General features: G+C 37.0%; 1 protein-coding gene across 3 annotated transcripts; it reads left to right on the top strand.

Moving 5' to 3' along the window:
• The first annotated feature begins 2,552 nt into the window (after positions 1-2,552).
• On the top strand, positions 2,553-9,228 carry ECT8 (evolutionarily conserved C-terminal region 8). Of its 3 annotated transcripts, none has more exons than XM_088953082.1 (10): positions 2,553-2,899; positions 2,980-3,251; positions 3,917-3,978; positions 4,098-4,257; positions 4,334-4,410; positions 6,548-7,003; positions 7,119-7,628; positions 7,731-7,943; positions 8,033-8,188; positions 8,452-9,228. In XM_088953082.1, the coding sequence occupies exons 2-10, from the start codon at positions 3,224-3,226 to the stop codon at positions 8,557-8,559; spliced, it is 1,770 nt and encodes a 589-aa protein (XP_088809208.1). In that variant the 5' UTR covers positions 2,553-2,899; positions 2,980-3,223; the 3' UTR covers positions 8,560-9,228. The 3 variants fall into 3 exon arrangements, with proteins under 3 accessions (XP_088809208.1, XP_088809210.1, XP_088809209.1); XM_088953084.1 differs by having other exon boundaries at positions 2,686-2,819; XM_088953083.1 differs by having other exon boundaries at positions 2,686-2,859.
• Positions 9,229-18,438: the final 9,210 nt, after the last annotated feature.

Raw genomic sequence — 18,438 nt, 5'->3', positions numbered from 1 at the left:
ATGTTCATATTCATTTGATTCAATGAGAATTGAGAAAGGATATTCAATAATCTCAAATTTTTATTTACTTTTTTAACCTTCTTTATATAATTGGTTCGGATATTTATTAGATCATATCAATGTATATTTGAATTTGATTCGAATTATCCGAATTCGATTGTATGCCGAATCTTGGATTCAAATTCAGATATTCGAATAGTGCTTACAGACCTACTAACAAATTAGAAGATGGTTAAAGCTAAACCTTTCCAAAACCAAACATAAGATATGAACATGATATAACTAAGGCTATTTTTGGTATCAATGCCATTTTCTCACACAATAGCCACACCTTGAAATTCAATATAGTTACTCGTTTGCAAATTTCAAATTGATATTTAGTGTTAATGAGGAACCATTAGGTGTACATAGGCAATAAAGAGAAAAAAATGTTTCTATTGTAAGAAACATGAGAATGATGTTTTTTTCAAAGGTGGCTCTCATATTGCTCAATGCTCTTAGTGTTGCTTGAAAGAATGCACCATATCAATGGACCTTGAAATACATGGATATAGTCATAGAGATTTTTTTTTTTTTTTGGGGGGGGGGGGGGAAGGGGGGTTAACAACATCCATTTGATGCTTATAAAAACAAAAAAGAAGTTATGTGACCCAAATTGGTGAGCTAGATGAAGGGATGTGATTCAGTGACTTGCAAGTATGAAAGGCCAAATGCCTCGAGGCGGATCCCTAGGGAGAGACTCTGATGCTCAAGTTAGTAAAGTTAATGAGGATGGTTGAGTAGGTTGAGTTAAACTAGTGAAACCGAGTTAGTTGTATGAGTTGTGCTTGTGAATGAAAGATGAATTGAAGAGTGGTAGGAAGGTTAATTAGATGGCAAGTGTGCAAAGAGTCTTACCTTGGTTGGTATGTTCTTAAATAGATGTCTAAGGAACCATTGCACCTCCTCTCTATGAGACATATGTCATCCTTTCAAAGGGTGTTTGGTTAAGTCGTTCCTTGATGTGGCCTTCACATTTTGCCATAAACAAGATGAGGAGAGTTCAAGCCGTTATAATACTTGAATGGTTGGAATCGAGATTTTCTCCTTAGACAATGCACCTCACAGCCCCATCCCACCTTGTAGGGGTGCAAATGGTATTAAAAAATTATATATTTGATATAATCAAATTTAACTTGGATAATTTGAATATCTAGTCGATCGAATTTGGATATTCTATTCATACTAAATATTTAATCATATTCGAATTCGGATATGACCTGATTCGATTCAATAAATATCTGAAATCGACCAATTATTTAATTCTTATATATAATATATAAATTATTTTATAATATATATATATAATAATTAAGTTATATAAATAATTTATATATTTTATATCAATAAAATATTTTTATTTATTAATATTCTAAAATAATTAATCAATTGAATTTGAATAGAATCGAATATTCAAATATTTAATGGGATTCGAATTCGGATATTAATTTTTAATATCCATAAGATATGAATCAAATTCAGATATCAGATTTTATAATCGAATTCCAATATTACTTGATCCAATTTGAATTCAATCCCTTTACACTCTACCACCGTGTATCTCGATGTGTGGCGGAGACTCATTGTAAGGCTGGTGTTGCCAATGTCTACAACGTGTCCCACTAGGGATAAGATACGTGGTGTTTCCTCCCTACCAAATTGCGAGTCATAGAGTTAGGGCCGATACATCACAGATATTCAACTTGTACACGTGTCGGTTCTTCATTGGACGTGGATTATAGGTGCATATTGACCCACACTAGGAAATCGGGTGTATCCAAATTTTGTCATTTTGACCATACAATATGCATAGTCAGGGAGTCAGGGTGGAACTAGCAGTCACGTGCCCGCGGACCCGAGGGTCCGGAGCTGTATTGTTGACGTACAATCACTAGACTACTCAGTACTCCATCAACCAAATCAATTTACAACTTATGGGCTTCAGGGCCATTGATGATTGATCTTTAGGGTGGGCCACATGCGGCCACAAACATTTTCAACTCTTCATTTCTAAAAAGATTCCAATCGATTGGTGAGAAGGCAAAACTTGTCTCACTGGAACGATGTGACAACATGACGTACAGTGCATGCATTGATACTGATAGACCTCTACAAGTACCTTAAAACCTTACATACTTATTAATTGTGCGACAGGGCAGGGAGGCCCGATAGTCTATTAGCCCATTGGCCAAGTAGGCTGTAGGCCTTCAGCCTACTTACTTGTCGACTTGTCGTCATTAGAGAGTCTCCGGAACGTGTTTTTTAACGCGCGTGGGAGTAGAAAATTGTAATACTCTTTAAATTATGTATTTTACCGCCCGAATGGATGTCATGCATGGTAGATGCTTCTGGATTGATGCTTTTTCTATGTCTCATGCATGCATGTTGTGTGATGTTGACGGCTCCTTCCTTCATTGTGATTTATTTGGAATCTCTATTTTTTAATTTTTTCCTTAATTTAAAATTTAAATCGCATCTACTTTATGACGCTGTGGCTGTTCTCGGGTTGATCGGACGGCACACAGCCAGCTATCTAGTGATTCGTGAATCCACAGAAACCGTCCAATGTATGACTTTTAAATGACGTGGAGGCCTCAGCGCCGTTCCTTTTTCTCTTGACCTTTTGGCTTTCTAGCAAGAGCAACGTTTTTTTTTTTTTTCTTTTTTCTCTTTCTTGTATTTCCCTCCGCTCCTCCTCTTTTCGCGGCCTTTCTTCTTCTGATCCTTCAGCTCCAGGGCTCTCCCGGTTCCCGTCCAGGCGTAAAGCGGCTTCTATGCCAGTAGGCCTATATCTATACTGGTTTTCCGTTTTTCTCAGAGGTGGTTTCCCGGTGGTCCGACTCCTTGTTTGGATCGAGCGGTATCTAGGCTGATCTTTTTGTCTAACCGTAGCTATTGCTTTTCGTAATCTAAAAGGGTTTTTTTTCCCCGGTCTTTCAGAGCTTTTTGCCGGTGGACTTCCTTTTCTTAGAGGCCGGTTTTGGTTCCGGATTTGAAGCGGGTTCTCGGCCGATCTATTCGCGTAGGAGGATCTTGGTTCCGTTCCGGATTAGGTTGTTTTGGAGGCGGTGTTTGACCTCTAAGAGCGGATTTCGGGTGAGGTCTCATAGATCTGTCTCAGCCGTCTTTCGAACTGGAGGGGAGAAATCAAGGATTCTTCATTGGGGATTTCTGGTGTGATCCTATGGCTGCAAAAACACAGCCCGAGAAGCGTATCCTTGTTCTCTGTCTATGCGTTTTTCCTTTTGTAATCTGAGTTTATTGTTTTGTTTAAGGGTCTTCTTCTTCACAGTTTTGTGTGGATTTGTCTTTGGAGTTCTAAAACTTTGATTTTTTGCATTCCACCCATGGTTCCTTATGCTTTGTTTTGCTTGGATTTGCCACTCTGTTTTACTTTCTGGATCTAATCCTCTATTTTTTTTCCCGATATGTTCTTTGTTATTTTTCCGTATCGAATTTCTCGTGTATTACCTTTCTCTTTCTTTTGTTCTTCAGTTTTTTATTGGTTTTGGAGGGTTCAAGTTTATTTACAGTTTCTTACAAAATAAAGACCCCTTGATTTACGGTTTTTGCTCACCCGCCCATGGCTTTCGGATGGGTTTTTCTTATACAACAATCTTTCAGGGGTCGTAAAATTTCAGAGATCTCACTGCGTCAGAGCCCTTGATTGCGTAACGTCTGTTGCTCTATACGTTGATGAAAGATCATTTTATGTGCGTTTTATTGATGGCTGAGTTACTTACCTGGTCTTTAACAATAATATGTGGTGTCTGTTTTTTTTGTTGGAAATGTTTCTCTTGTGCGTACTAAAAGAAATCAGCCCAGATGGGTTATTTTGTTGTTTTTCATGTTTGAGCCTTGACTTGTTTTTTATCAGCTCTAGATGAAACCACCAAGAATCGTAAAGTCGATCGTTCTAAACCCAGTGATGCCAATCTGGTATGAGTTCAATTGTGGGTCTCTTTTTGCGTATGATATATATGTTTTTTATTTTGTAAGTTATTGACCAATTGCTTCTTTTGGCTGCTCGTTTTGGAATCGTTTCTGGTTTATATCAGGCTTCTTCAAAAGATGGAAGCCCATCCGATGCAACATCGTGTATATCCTCTGGGGATGCAGCAGGGAGTATTAAGGAAGGTGACTTGGATCGTGAGTCTCTGGTGGCTGAGCATGGCATGTACTATCCGGCTGGCAGCTATTATGGATACTACTATCCAGGTTTGTCAAAATTAAGAATAAAAAATCTGGTTTTATTTGCGTTTATTTATGTGATCTGACAGTACTATGTAAACAGGTTACGATGGTTCTCTTGGAGAATGGGATGATCAAGGATACTTCATAGGAAGTGACGGTCTAGAGGTTCAGTATCCTGTAAGTTAATTAAGCAGCCTGCACTTTTTGATGATCCGTGTGGGGGAAGTGGTTGATGCATTAAGTGGTCTTTTGCATTCAAGTGTTGCTTTGCTTATTCGCTGTTTCTTGTTTGGCTTCTAAGGATTACTTGGTTTAGTTTTTCTATATGTGTCTGTGTGTTTTTATGTATTTATGTATTGGAAGTTCTACAAACATTGATCAAAATTCAAGAAGTAAGGTTATGTATGGAATTGCCTCACATTAGAGTGAAATTGATGCTTTCAATTCTTTACATTTAACATGAATGAATTGATATTTTGTTTTGCAGCTTTTGTAATTGGGCCAAGCTATCTTTCTTTGGGCTTGTCTTGTTCAAATTTGGTTTAGCTACTAGCCATGCATCTTACAAAAGGATTCATATATTTTCACGTATCATTATTGCAGTTGTGCAATCTGCGTCTTTGAATCTTTTTGCTCCCTTACATGGTTCTGATATTTAATATTTGTACTTAATGATGGGAATATGGTTGAGGTAAACTTTGCTTATAAAAATTAAAAAACACAGTTGAATCAAGTGTTACTATTTATTCTTCTTATCTTATTGTATTGTGACCCTTTTAATTACCATGTTGCATGTGATAAGAGGAAGTTTTACGGGTATGTACTTTGAGTTAAGTAGCTTGGTTATTTCATGAGGTAACCAAGATACTATAACATGATAAGTGAGAACTACTAATGGGCATTCCATTATGAAAGAAATGGAAGCCTTAGTGCTTCAGGTATGGGAGTGTCATTCCATGATTGCAATGGTGATATTTTTTACCAGTAACATAAACAGAGATTTTACTAGATGACAGAAAGCCTTACATAAGTACCTATATTCTCAATTTCTTAAGAATGTCGGATATATCCACAATAAGAGTTGAAACTGACACCGAATGGTGATAAAAAGGAAAAAATTATACAGCTGTCACAAAGTTATTCTCGGTCTGGTTCCCCTTAATCTGCCTGGTTTCCGGTAGAACCTTGCTTTTGCCAATGTTTCAACCACACTATTAGAAGACTTGGGATTCCACCTGAATGAGCGGTTCAAGTGAAGGCTTAGTATTTTTACCTCCTTTATCCTGAACCTTAGGGGCCATAGACCATCAGATTCTGGTCTGAACCTGGTTACTACTTTGAAGTTCCTTCACTGACAAAGTGTCTCCAATCCAGTGATTTAAAAGGCATGCCTCTAACATGGGATTCCACCTGAATTCAAGTGAAGGCTTAGGTGATGTTTGGTACTGTTTATGTTTATTCAGTAAACGTTTATTGATGATGCCACTTAGGTGCCATCTCAGCATTTTCTCTCTCTTGCTCTTCTGCATACATCGAAAATGTAAAAGGTGAAGTTTGGTTTATGTGCATGCCAGCCGTTTGTAGAAGTTATTTTTTGAAGCTTCCACAAACGGCCAAGCGTTTATTCACTGATACGCTGAAGTGGTGCCCAGTTGTCATAAATGGTTGCAATTATTGCATTTCTCGGTTTTACCAGCAAATAAAGTATAAACATTTATTCATTAACCATAAACGGTGCAAACACATACTTAGTATTTTTTCCTCCTTTATCTATTGTAATAGGCATTGCCTATTAATATTCAAGTTCAGTTTGTGGTTTCATAAATACTGCCTAGATTTTAGTAAATAGGCTCTTCCCTCGGTGTAGATTATAGTTATTGTTATTATTGTAGGAAGCAAAAAGTGAATATGGATAAGCATATTGACCATCTTGTAAAATTGTGGAGAGTTTTAATTTACCATAAAAAACATTTGGTTTATTGGATATTTGTAAAGGGTTTCTAGAGATGGCTTCATGGACACAGAGTCATGGTGGTAAATGTGCATACTACATAACACTTTATCATTATTGGTTCCTGTATTCTTGATATGGATGTCAGGGTTCTCTATATGTTGGCATATTTTAGGAAAGATTCATGTCTTTAGTTGGTGATGGTTAGATTGGTTAGGGGAGTTTGTCTTGTTGAGCTAGGTTTGTGGTCATAATAACAGGTTTGGTGTTTCTGGTTGAAGTGGTGTTGCAATGCACTGATGTTGTGATTGAGTTCAATGAAAATGGGGACTTGTGTTAACATTCTTATTATTTTTCTTCCAGGCAATACAAGCTGATAATGGATCTCTTATCTACTATACACCAGTACTTCAACCTGGTTTCGTTCCTTATGGTTCATACTTGCCTGGAGCCACAGTTGGAATTGATGGTCAGTATTTGGGTCAACAGCCATACTTTCCAAGTCCTGTGTTTCCACAATCCATTCCTTCCCCTGGATATTTTCCAAATCCTGTCCCTTTTGGTTCGGAGGTAGTATCATCATACTTCTGGGATCCATCTCTTCTAGTTGGAGATGCGGGCAATGGAAATGGCTATGGAGTTCCGACAATCACGGGTTCTAAACCTAATCTCTCTTCTCCAGCTCATAACCTAGCTTCTGTTTCTCCAAAAACTTTGTCGACAAAGACCAATAATCAGGCAGAAATTAAAGCTTCAACCCCACCATTAGATGTTACATCAGGTGCTGGCGTGCTCAACCAATTAAAGCCAACAAATAAGGTAGTTTAATGCCTTTAGCTTCAAGATCATGTGATTTCTATTTTACTTTTCTTGTTGAAATAATTTTAATTTGTGTAGTATTTTCTGGGCCTCATAACTTGGTTCTATTTTCCAGGTAGCAACTGCTTTGCCAAAGGGATACTTTCCTTTAGCGAAGTTCCAAGGAAAGAGTGGTCTGCTCTATCCTAACACTCCTATTAATTTCAAAGCAAATGGACGAGGTTGGAGCGGCACTGAAAAGCTTAAATCAAAAACTAGTGGGATTAGTGATTTTGACTGGCTAAATGAACAGAACCGTGGTCCTAGAACAAATAGCACCAAGGTCCCTGTTTTGGAAGTTGATATATCTGGAACTTTGACTCCTGATGGCAACAACCACCTTAACATCACAGCCCCTGTTGTCAGGAGGGAACAGTACAACCTTCCTGATTTTCCTACTAAATATGATCATGCTTTGTTTTTTGTCATTAAATCTTATAGTGAGGATGATATTCATAAGAGTATTAAGTATAATGTGTGGGCAAGTACTCCCAATGGGAATAAGAGACTAGATGGCGCCTATCTTGATGCACAGGAGAGAATGAGGGAGAAAGGCAACAAATGTCCAGTCTTCCTTTTCTTCTCGGTATGCTTACACATTTGGATGTGGAAACGGTTTTCTAGTTGTATGCAGTTTATTCTATTCTGGGTGGTATGTTCATTAACCTGCTACTTGTTTGTGGTTCAGGTGAATGCAAGTGGTCAGTTCTGTGGGGTAGCAGAGATGATTGGCCGAGTAGATTTTAACAAGAATATGGATTTTTGGCAACAAGACAAGTGGAATGGTTATTTCCCAGTGAAGTGGCACATCATAAAAGATGTTCCAAATCCACAGTTTCGGCATATAATACTGGAGAACAATGATAATAAACCTGTAACAAACAGCAGGGATACACAGGAGGTTTGCACTAACCTGTTGATGCTGCAATGAGATGCATTAGGTTACGAATTAGTTGCTTCTAACCATTTTTGGGTGTCATGTTGTCTCAGGTTAAATTTGCCCAAGGCATTGAGATGTTGAATATATTTAAAAACTATTCATCGAAGACATCGATATTAGATGACTTTGCTTTTTATGAAAGCCGCCAGAAGGCAATGCAAGACAAGAGGATAAGGCCATCTACACCACGTTTGGATCATGTGCAGGTTTTTCTCATCCTTCTAAATTGTTTTTCTCATCTACACCACCTTTGGATCATGTCAAAAACTTGTTTTCAAACGATGTATGGATACTTATACAGCTGTTTATCAACTGCATTCAGAACTTGGTGAAACCGGAGCCGTTCTAGTTTTAGCTGAACAGTCGACCGGACTCAGAAGAATGCTAACAATATTTCTTATTGCATGTATTTGGTAGTATGTACCTTTGGATTTGTAGTACTGATTGTATCTGATATGTCTTCTGGCAGAAAGCGGGTGATATCACACAAGTAATCACTGGTCTTCAGTCGATTGATCTTAATGCTGCCAAGAAGAGCAATGAAGAAGTGGCGGTGGGAGATAAAGCCAAGGATTAAAGGGATGAAGGCCTGAACGTACAGAGCATATATTTCAAGCGAGCATCACCTGAAGGACATAATAACAGGCTGATGGATTGAAGGTGCCAATTCTATCGTCAAGGGAGGAAAGGGAAAAACCAAAAAAGAAAAAAAAAGTCGAGATACTTTTTGGGTTGTGGAATGTTGCAATGAATTCATCTTTTGTTGAGGGAAGCGAGATAGTGGCCTGGCTCCAAGGTGCTTTTTTGGGTAAATGAAGGGAAAAAAAGAAGAAGAAAGCTGCAGTATGCTTGGATGCATCGGCGATTGGCAATCCTTTAATATCGGGTTTCTCTGTAGTTTTTGTTTTCTAATATTTCTTTTGGCTGTAGGATCTACTGTTTGATCCACAGAATGTGGGTGTAGCGTACTGTGTAGTTTTTTGGCGTAGGGGGTGTGTGTTGTGTTGTGTGCGTCGGTGGGTGAGGATGTGAATGTAGACGGGGCACAGTTGTGGGTTGACTTTTAGGTGGACGGATGTGTGGCCCCGGGCTTCAGCATTTTAGTGGTAATGTTTTTTCTTTTCAATTTCTTTTTTGTAAGGGAAAATGATGATGGAAGAAAGAAAGTGTGAAGAGGAGGAAATTATACAACACAGATTTAAAGAAAAAGTAAAAAAAAATGATGAATGGATATGGTTTCCTGCTCTCTCTCTCTCTCTTTCGTTATTATCCCTTCCCATTAACTAAGCTGTTACACGAAACCTAGAAAAAAAATTCCTCAATACTTGTGCCAAATGGGTGTTGGGGCAATTTGTTGGTTGTTTGGAGTGGCTGAGCTGAGATATATTTGGTAGGGTTGAAAATTGAAATAACTTTTATTTCTGGTGGGCAGGAAATCAAAATGTGGTTGTTGACTTGTCACAGCATAGATATTATAATGAGTTAGGATCATGAGTCAGGTTCCATACATCCTATCCCATTCCATTTAGGCTCCGTTTGGTTTGCAGGATTACAAGAGCCTAGAATTGGAATGTTCCAACTGTTTGTTTGAGCGGAACTGGAATGGGTTATTTCGATTTTTGTTTGAAAAGCATTCCTTAATTCAAAGGAATGGCCATTTCCTGTCTTTCTCTTAAGTGTTGATTTTAATGTTCATTTTCATTCCTGTCTGAATCAAAGTATGGAAATAGATCAATCCCATTTTGATTCTGATTCCGGTTCTTATTACGAACCAGCTAGACTCTTTTTATGGTTTAACGACTCGATGCATCCAAGTTTCTGGTGTCTCATGACTGTGAAGTGATGGGAGATTAATTAGGGGACAGTCTCTCTATACACACGGTCTCAGCTGTGCTGAAAATGAGCAATGACATACTTTAATGTTTAAACCATCTGATACTACTAAAGCACGGATTCAAATTTCTTAAGTCATCTTTAGACATTAATCCTGCCTAAGGTTCAAAGTATCAATACATATTGGCCCATATTAGTTGATATGTATTATTCCAGAACTCTTTCAAAGCACGGATTCAATATACCCCTATAGTTGGTATATTGGGGTCTTACTGGTTCTTTACGTTACCTGGTGGGTACCCATTATGACTTCTCGATGGCACCTTCTGCTCTGAGGGTGCTCTTCAGACTTCAGAGTTCAGCTTGAGCTCCATGCTCCATCTCCTTGAAGTGAAGCTCATGAACCTGTTTGGCAAAGGGGGTGGGTTCAGGGTGGGGACCATATTATCCATTTTTGTCCCTGCCTCAGAAATTAATCCCATCCCTGTCCTCGATTTCTGTTGGGGCTAAAATGTGTCCTCCATCTGCGACCCCCAATGGGGATGGTCCCCACCCGTGGGGACCCGAGTCCTTGAAATATTTTTAGATAATAAAAGTTTTTTAAAAATAAATTTACTTAAAATAAATAAAAAACTTAAATTATAAATAATGTAAAAAATAGTAGGGGTTACATCAATCAATTTTCAAACAGTAAAAATATACTTAGTCAATTAACTAAACCATAAGGATAGTTTAAGAAATTTACCCTTTAAAATAAGCATATTAAGACTAAAATTGTGTGTTTAAAAATAATTATTTATTCAAATAAGTATTTATTTACCAATAAGCATTTATTTATGTTTGAAAAATAAGCTTAATGAAATTTTAAACTTATTTTAAGTGATTATTCTGTTTTTGCCTGTCATATTATTTTGAAAATACGTATACTAATCCTTGAAATGAATATTTTTCATTAAAAACTCATAAATGCTTATTAGAATAAAGTACTTATTTTACAAATAAGTACTTTAGCTTAAGACTAATTTGACTTGTGGCCTGCTGCGACAAAGTGACTGATGCTTGGCTGAGAAAAAATGAATATAAAATTGGACTGTTATGTTATTTGCCAAAGCCGAGTGCATGTGAAATACACCTCTGATAAGCTCATGCTTGGGGCCTTGGTCTCATGCTCCGGTGAAAGACTCTAACTTTAATGCTGTAATCGTCAGCCGTTGTTTTTACTTTATTGCCCGAAAAAAAGTCCTCAGTTTTATTTATTTTTGTTATTATTATAAAAAAGAAATGAAAAACTCAGGCCGCTTCCGGGGATCGAACCCGGGTCGCCCGCGTGACAAGCGGGAATACTCATCACTATACTACAACGACCCTCATGAGTAATGGTCAATAACGATTCTATTCCAATAATACCAGATCCTCACTTCAACCCCTTGTCAGATTATTCCCAAAGATAATGTTTCTGACCCTCCCTTCTTAGTTTTCACTTCCACTTCCTCTTCTCTCATACGTCTGTCAATGTGTTTTGAAAGTCCTATATTTGACTTGACTCAGAATCTGATTATTACGTCTTTGAATGTTAAAATTTGTATCCAATTAATTATCAGATCCGATCAATCAAAATCCAAATCTGATAAAAAATTATTATTATATATTATGTATAATTATATAAAATTAATATTTTATATTTATATGTATTTATTATATATGCATAAATTAAAAATAATTACTTTTTTTTGGTCATTTAAAATACAATGGATGGTTGTTGATTAAATATGAATTCAATCCGAAATCCAACATAGCAGATGTGGATTTAGAGATTCGATCCGATCCAAATCCAATCCATTCACAGCCACACTCCCTCTATTTTGCCCAAATTTCTCTAAACCTGCAATCATATTTATATGTGAGGACTGAGGAGTATCCTGTCCACATGATGCCCCTGCACCTTGGTTGCTCCATTTTAAATTTGTTATATAACTTTTTATAAATTGAATATTTAATTTTAAGAAATTAGTTTTGTTCAAAATTTGGACCACCCAATATTTCTAATTCCAGACATGAGATGGGCAGTCAATACATAAATAACAGGGCAGAAATGAGGAAATTCGGAAGCTAATAACGATTTTTGAAAGGCAATTTTAGAAGATATTAGGAATAATTAAGACATGAGAGAGGATATGGTTGAGAAAGCCACATAAGTCTTGAATGATCATAACATCTTTGTAGACAAAATTTATTCTGTCTAAGCACAATATTAGAAATACCACCTTTTTCCCATTAATTTCTTGTAAAGTATAAGACTCATTCGAGTTTCTATCTTATATAGCAATAATTTAGGTCCTTTAAAATAAAAAAACCACAAACATTAGCAAATGGCAAACATCCGCCCTTCAAATCAAATACAGCTTAAAGGTTTTAGGTTCATTTATAATAAAACTTTAGCCAATAGATAGTAAATAACTTTTAAATGATGCAGCCTTATATAATTTCATAGGGTCAGGTCAAATAATAAATCCAAACCCGAACGATAAATAGAGAGAGGATTTGATTTAACCACAAATGAATGTGGGGATGCTACAATTTTTGTGAAGGTGGCAAGACGCAAGGGATAAGATAATTTGGAAAGAGTGGGTGGGAATATAATTGAATTCCTGCAAATGGAGTGTGGTTGTCCACCCAATTGGAATCTATCCTTTAGAAAACAGACAACTTGATTCTCTGGGGGGTATCGTGTCCACGTATCACACTATATGCATTATCAAATTGAGCTCCAATTGTCCAACCAAATTGATAAATCCCAAGGCATTTTCAGAGCTCAAATGGTTATTTTGGTGGTGGTGGAGGTATATAAGGTCTTTTGATAAAGATTTGGACGAGGTTCTACTGCTACTACTATTACTGTTAAGGCTTCACGTGTTCCTAAAATTATATAAACAAGACCACACCAAATGTTCTCTCACCGCCTTTTAGTCGAAAATGGAATCCAACACCATGGTCCATGGATCCTTTTTCATTTATCTTGTCATTTTTCACATGTTGGTTGATGCATTCAAATTGTATAAATTAGGTTTTTATCATTCGTTATCATCATCATCATTATCTATGTCTAAAATTTTGAATCTATATACCCTTTTTTATTCGTTTGATATTACATTGGAGTTAAAGTATAGGGTGAACGTTTTGAAATTTTAATATGAATAACACAAATGTCTGAGTGAATTACAACTTTGCAATACAATCCAAAATTAGGAAGACTGATTTGGGTGCATGCACTGCACGTTTTAAGAAGTCCTATACATGGGGTAGGAGGCTTTACTTTATAGGAAAAAGGAATTATTGGGCTTTGAGAGTATCAAATCGAAAGTGGCAGCATAATTGAAGCAGGTGCACTAATAACTAGGGCTCACTCCATGTTCAGCCCAACAATGAGATTGAGGCAGAGGCACTAATTTGGGTTGGATGGGTTCGGGTAGGGGTGGTCAAGAGTCGAGTTTTTTAAGAGTTATTCGAGTTTGGTTTGATTTTGTTTAAATCGAGATTCGAGTTCAGTTCGAGCATGATACATAGGCTTGTTTTTTAATTGAGTTAAGTTCGAGCCTAGTGAAGTTTGGTTCGTAAGACTCATGAGCCTAGTATAATAAATAAATAATTTTTTATTACATACATACATACATACACACACACACACACACATACATGTATACATATTTATATGTATAATTTTTTATTTTTTTAGAAAAAAACTTGGCTTGCGGTCGAACTCGAGCTGAGCCAAGCTCAAACTTGTGAGCTTTGAACCGAGTCGAGCTCGAGCTCAAGTCGAACTCAAGTCTCTAGCTCGAATTGAGCTCAAGGTTGAGCCTAAGACTATTTCAACAAGAGGAGTTTGAATAGCCAAGTATTCGGCTTGACTTTGCTCGAATCCACCTCTAGGCTCAGATTATTCAGTGTAAAATGTTCAATTCTGCATATTGAAATTTTAAATCATTGCTTTCCTTGAAGGCTAACCAACCTCTTCATTTAATGGGCTTTAGTCCTTTTTGAGATAGGTTTATTCGAAAGTTGATTTTAGGGTTTATGTAAATTTATTTTTGACTTTCCAGATTTTTACCAAATAGGTTTTTATAAGCTGTTGTATGAAAGTTCTCCCAAACAGGCACTCTACGGTGAACAAAGGACAACTTAAATCCCTTTGTAAGGGTATAAGTTTGAAATTCAATGGGGTTGGGGCTGTTTAGTTTCAGCCCAAATGGTTGTGAGTTGAATTGAATGGAACCTTGCCTTTTAGTAAAAAGTTTAAAATAGGGTGAATACTTAGGGGGTAGTGACAGACTGGTACTTTAAACTTTCAATTCCAATACTTGAGTACCCTAAACTCTCAAAAATAGACACTTGAGCTCATTCGCTAGTATTCCATCAATTAGATATTATATAAAATCAAAAATACCCTTTTCGTGTATTTTTAGAGATCATTTTACTGAGTAAAATCATCACTAAAGAATGCTATCATCAAAAAATTTGAATATATTATTTTCTGTTCATATAAAACGTCATTATAGGGAGATGTTCAAATACCCGAGAATGATCTAAAAAATATACAAAAAAGTATTTTTGACATTTTATAATATTTATTTGACAAAATACTAACAGATCAACCCAAGTGTCTAGCTTTAAAAATTCAGGATACTCAATTATTGCAATTGAAAGTTCATATATAATACAATCGGTCGCTACCCCCTAACTACAGGGTGCCTATATGTAATTTATCCTTATTTTTTTTAACAACCTTTTTTAATGGCCTGTATACTACTGAAATTTTAATATTTTATTATTTAACTATTTTGTTAATTAAAGGACACAACAACCTCCTTTACCCATATCTTTTATTATTTAACTATTTTATTAATTAAAGGACAGAACAACCTCCTTTACCAATATCTTTTATTATTTAACTATTTTATTAATTAAAGGACAAAACAACCTCCTTTACCCATATCTTTCCCGCATGATAGATTTCAGCCGTTATCGAACGGCCCAAGTGTTTAGTAACGTCAAATAAACGAGAGAAATTAGAAGGAATACAGAGTTGTCATTTTGGTAATAAGTAAACTACTTTGGAATTGAACTGCATGAACTTCGTGGATCTTAATTATTAATTGATCCGATCAGAGTGGGGCTGAATTAGTTTTGAATACAGTACTGCGAATTCGAATCGGAGCAGGGCGACTAGTTAATCTTGGCGGTTGGTCTGGGTTATTAAACTCTGGCCCATCTTTCTCCCCATCAACACCCAACCATTTGGATTAAGGTGCTGTTTGGTAATTCTTTTTAGAAAGATTTTCCAGCAGCCTCTATGATTAAAAGATCTATTGAGTTTTTGGAGTCTTGTGCTTAAAAGATAAAGATTGGTTGCTAAGTGCTTCGGTTTATTGAGCTTTTAAAGATTGGTTGGTAACTCAAGTTTTTGGAGTCAACCTGATTATTCGCGCTTAGGTTGCCAAAAATATACAGGCTTGAGCTTGATTCGAGCTAGAAACCTGAGCTCGAATTTGGTTTGACTCAAATTCTCATATATTTGAGCTCGACTATGAGCCAGACTTCGTAAAAACTTATATAGACCAAACTGAATCAAGATTTTCACGAATGGAGCTCGAATAACTTATAAAAATTCGATTCATGCCACCCTAGTTTCCACTTTATGTTGGGAAGAAACTAAGTTTATCCACAAACTATTTCTCTCCTAAAAATAAAAACTTGTAGATATTCAGCTATCACAATTCCAAACAAGATATCAACAAAAACAATCATAAGCCAAGCAAAGAGAGACACACACGATATTTAACGTGAAAAACCCCTCCAATGTGAAGGGTAAAAACCACGGGGCCAAGGAGACCCAACCAAAAATCTCCACTGACAATTACAGCAATTCAAACACCACAATATGCTCACAAACTTAGAACAAATACAGATTCTCAAACATACAAACGAGAATACCAAAAGCGGTGAAAATAACAGTAAGAAAAACTCACAAACGCGGCTACTGTTCAGGCCACAACATGGAGACTTTCACTACTCCAAATAAGATCTCCACCGTTCCGATCGTAGGTCTGTGAGTTTCGAACAATCCCACCAAATTTCAGCCAAATCGAACCACAAATGACCATTGATCAGAATAATTGATGAAGACTGCCGCGAAATGTTTTCTTTTCCCGAATAACTACGGGTTGCTTCTGTTCGACCTCAAATAACCGGCGATTCAGAGCTCCGATCATAGATCCGACCGTTCAGAATGAAGAAAAATGAGTTATCCACTTGCTGTCAACTTGGAGTTCAAAACATTTCGAATCCAATGATATCTTACATCAATATGCTTCGATCTATTATGAAATGTTGGATTCTTACCAAGATGAATAGCACTCTGACTATCACAATATAAGACATACCTCTTTTGAGTGAAACCAAGTTCATGCACAAACTTTTTCATCCACAGCAACTCCTTACATGCTTCAGTAATAGCGATGAACTCAGCCTCAGTCGTAGACAATGCAACACACTTCTACAACCTAGACTGCCAGGCCACAGCTCCCCTTGCAAAGGTAATCAAATAACCAGAAGTAGACTTTCTAGAATCAACATCCCCAGCCATGTCTGAATCTGTAAAACTACAAAGAATAGGTTTCCCAAGATAGAAAACGACTAACAACACCAACTGCATGAGCTATACAGGCCTTGTGCAAACCATTGCATACATTAAACTTCCTACTGCAGATGCATAAGGAATGCGTTGCATTTCTCTTTTTTTTTCTTTATCACTAGAAGGAGCTTGTCTAGTACTAAGCTTAAAGTGTAAAGCAAGGGTGTACTTATCACTTTAGCCTTATCCATATGAAATCGCTGATGTATTTTCTCAATATACTTCTCTTGAGATAACCACAACTTCTTGGCCTCTCTGTCACGAGTAATCTGCATGCCAAGTATATGTCTTACTGGTCCCAAGTCTTTCATTGCAAAAGACTTACTAAGCTCATTTTCAACCTGTCAATTCTATAACAGTTATGACCAACAATCAACATGTCATCGACATAGAGCAATAAAATGATGAAGTCATTATCAGAAAACTTCTACACAAAAACACAATGGTCTGAGGTTGTATTCTTGAATCCCTACTGGATCATAACAAACTCAAACTTCTTGTACCATTGTCTCGGGGCTTGTTTCAACCCATATAGACTTTTCTTCAATCTGCAGACATAGTCTTCTTTACCCTTCACCACGAAACCTTCTGGTTGCTCCATGTAAATTTCCTCCTCCAAATCACCATGAAGGAAAGCAGTTTTTACATCCATCTGCTCAACCTCTAAATCAAGACTGGCTGCTAAACCAAGAACAACTCGGATAGAAGACATTTTGGCAACAGGCGAGAAAATCTCCTCAAAGTCAATTCCCTTTTTCTGATGATAGCCTTTGGCAACTAATCTAGTTTTGTATCGTGGATTATAAGTATTCTCCTCAGTCTTTAACCTGTAAACCCACCGATTTTTCAAAGCTTTTCTGTCCTTAGGCAACTTGACCAGCTCAAAAGTATGGTTGTCAACCAAAGATTTCATCTCATCATTCATAGCGGCAACCCATTCTTTCTTGTGATCAGACTCCATAGCCTCTTTGTAGCAATCAGGTTCTCCCCCATCAGTGAGAAGCACATATTCATTAGACGAATAGCGAGTAGAGGGAATATGCTGTCTAGAAGACCTTCTAAGTGGGGCAACAGGTTCACCAATAGCACCAATGGTAGAAGCATCAATATCATCAGCAACATCATCATCATTATCTTCAACCAAATCATCATGAATATGATTCTGGCCATCATCATGATTACCAAACTCAGCTACACTGGGAGTATGTGTCTCAGGAACTGGATTAAGATCAACCAATCCATTAGTACTTGAAGACTCTGATTTCTCCGCCTTATCAGTATCCTCAATGGTCTGATCCTCCATAAAAATAACATCACGACTTCTTACAAGCTTCTTTTCAACTGGATTGTACAATCTATAGCCAAATTCATCGTGACCATAGCCAATGAAGATACATTATCTTGTCTTGACATCTAACTTGGACCTTTAATCTTTTGGCACATGCACAAATGCTTTACAGCCAAAGACACATAAGTGGTCATAGGATACATCTTTTCCGTACCACACCCTGTCAGGAACATCAACTTGCAAAGCAACAACAGGAGATAAACTAATAACATGTGCAGCAGTATATAAAGCCTCATCCCAAAAAGATCCAGACAACTTTGCTTCTGAAAGCAAACATCTAACTCTCTCCATCAACGTCCTGTTCATCCTCTCTGCCAGGCCATTAAGTTGAGGAGTCTTAGGGGGCGTCTTCTGGTGTCTAATGCCTTGCTGCCTGCAGTACTCATCAAATTGTCCACAATATTCACCACCATTATCAGTACGAATACATTTCAGTTTCTTCCCTGTTTCCCTCTCAACAGAAGCCTGAAACTGCTTAAAGACACCAAGTACCTGGTCTTTACTCTTCAAGACATAAACCCAAAGTTTCCTTGAATGATCATCAATAAAAGTAACAAATAAAATGCACCACCAAATGTTTTTGT

The sequence above is a fragment of the Nelumbo lutea genome, chromosome 7 (assembly GCF_056320005.1).
Source record: "Nelumbo lutea isolate HS-2025 chromosome 7, American lotus-T2T, whole genome shotgun sequence".
NCBI classification, from domain to species: domain Eukaryota; kingdom Viridiplantae; phylum Streptophyta; class Magnoliopsida; order Proteales; family Nelumbonaceae; genus Nelumbo; species Nelumbo lutea.
This window is presented reverse-complemented; position numbering and strand designations above follow the sequence as displayed.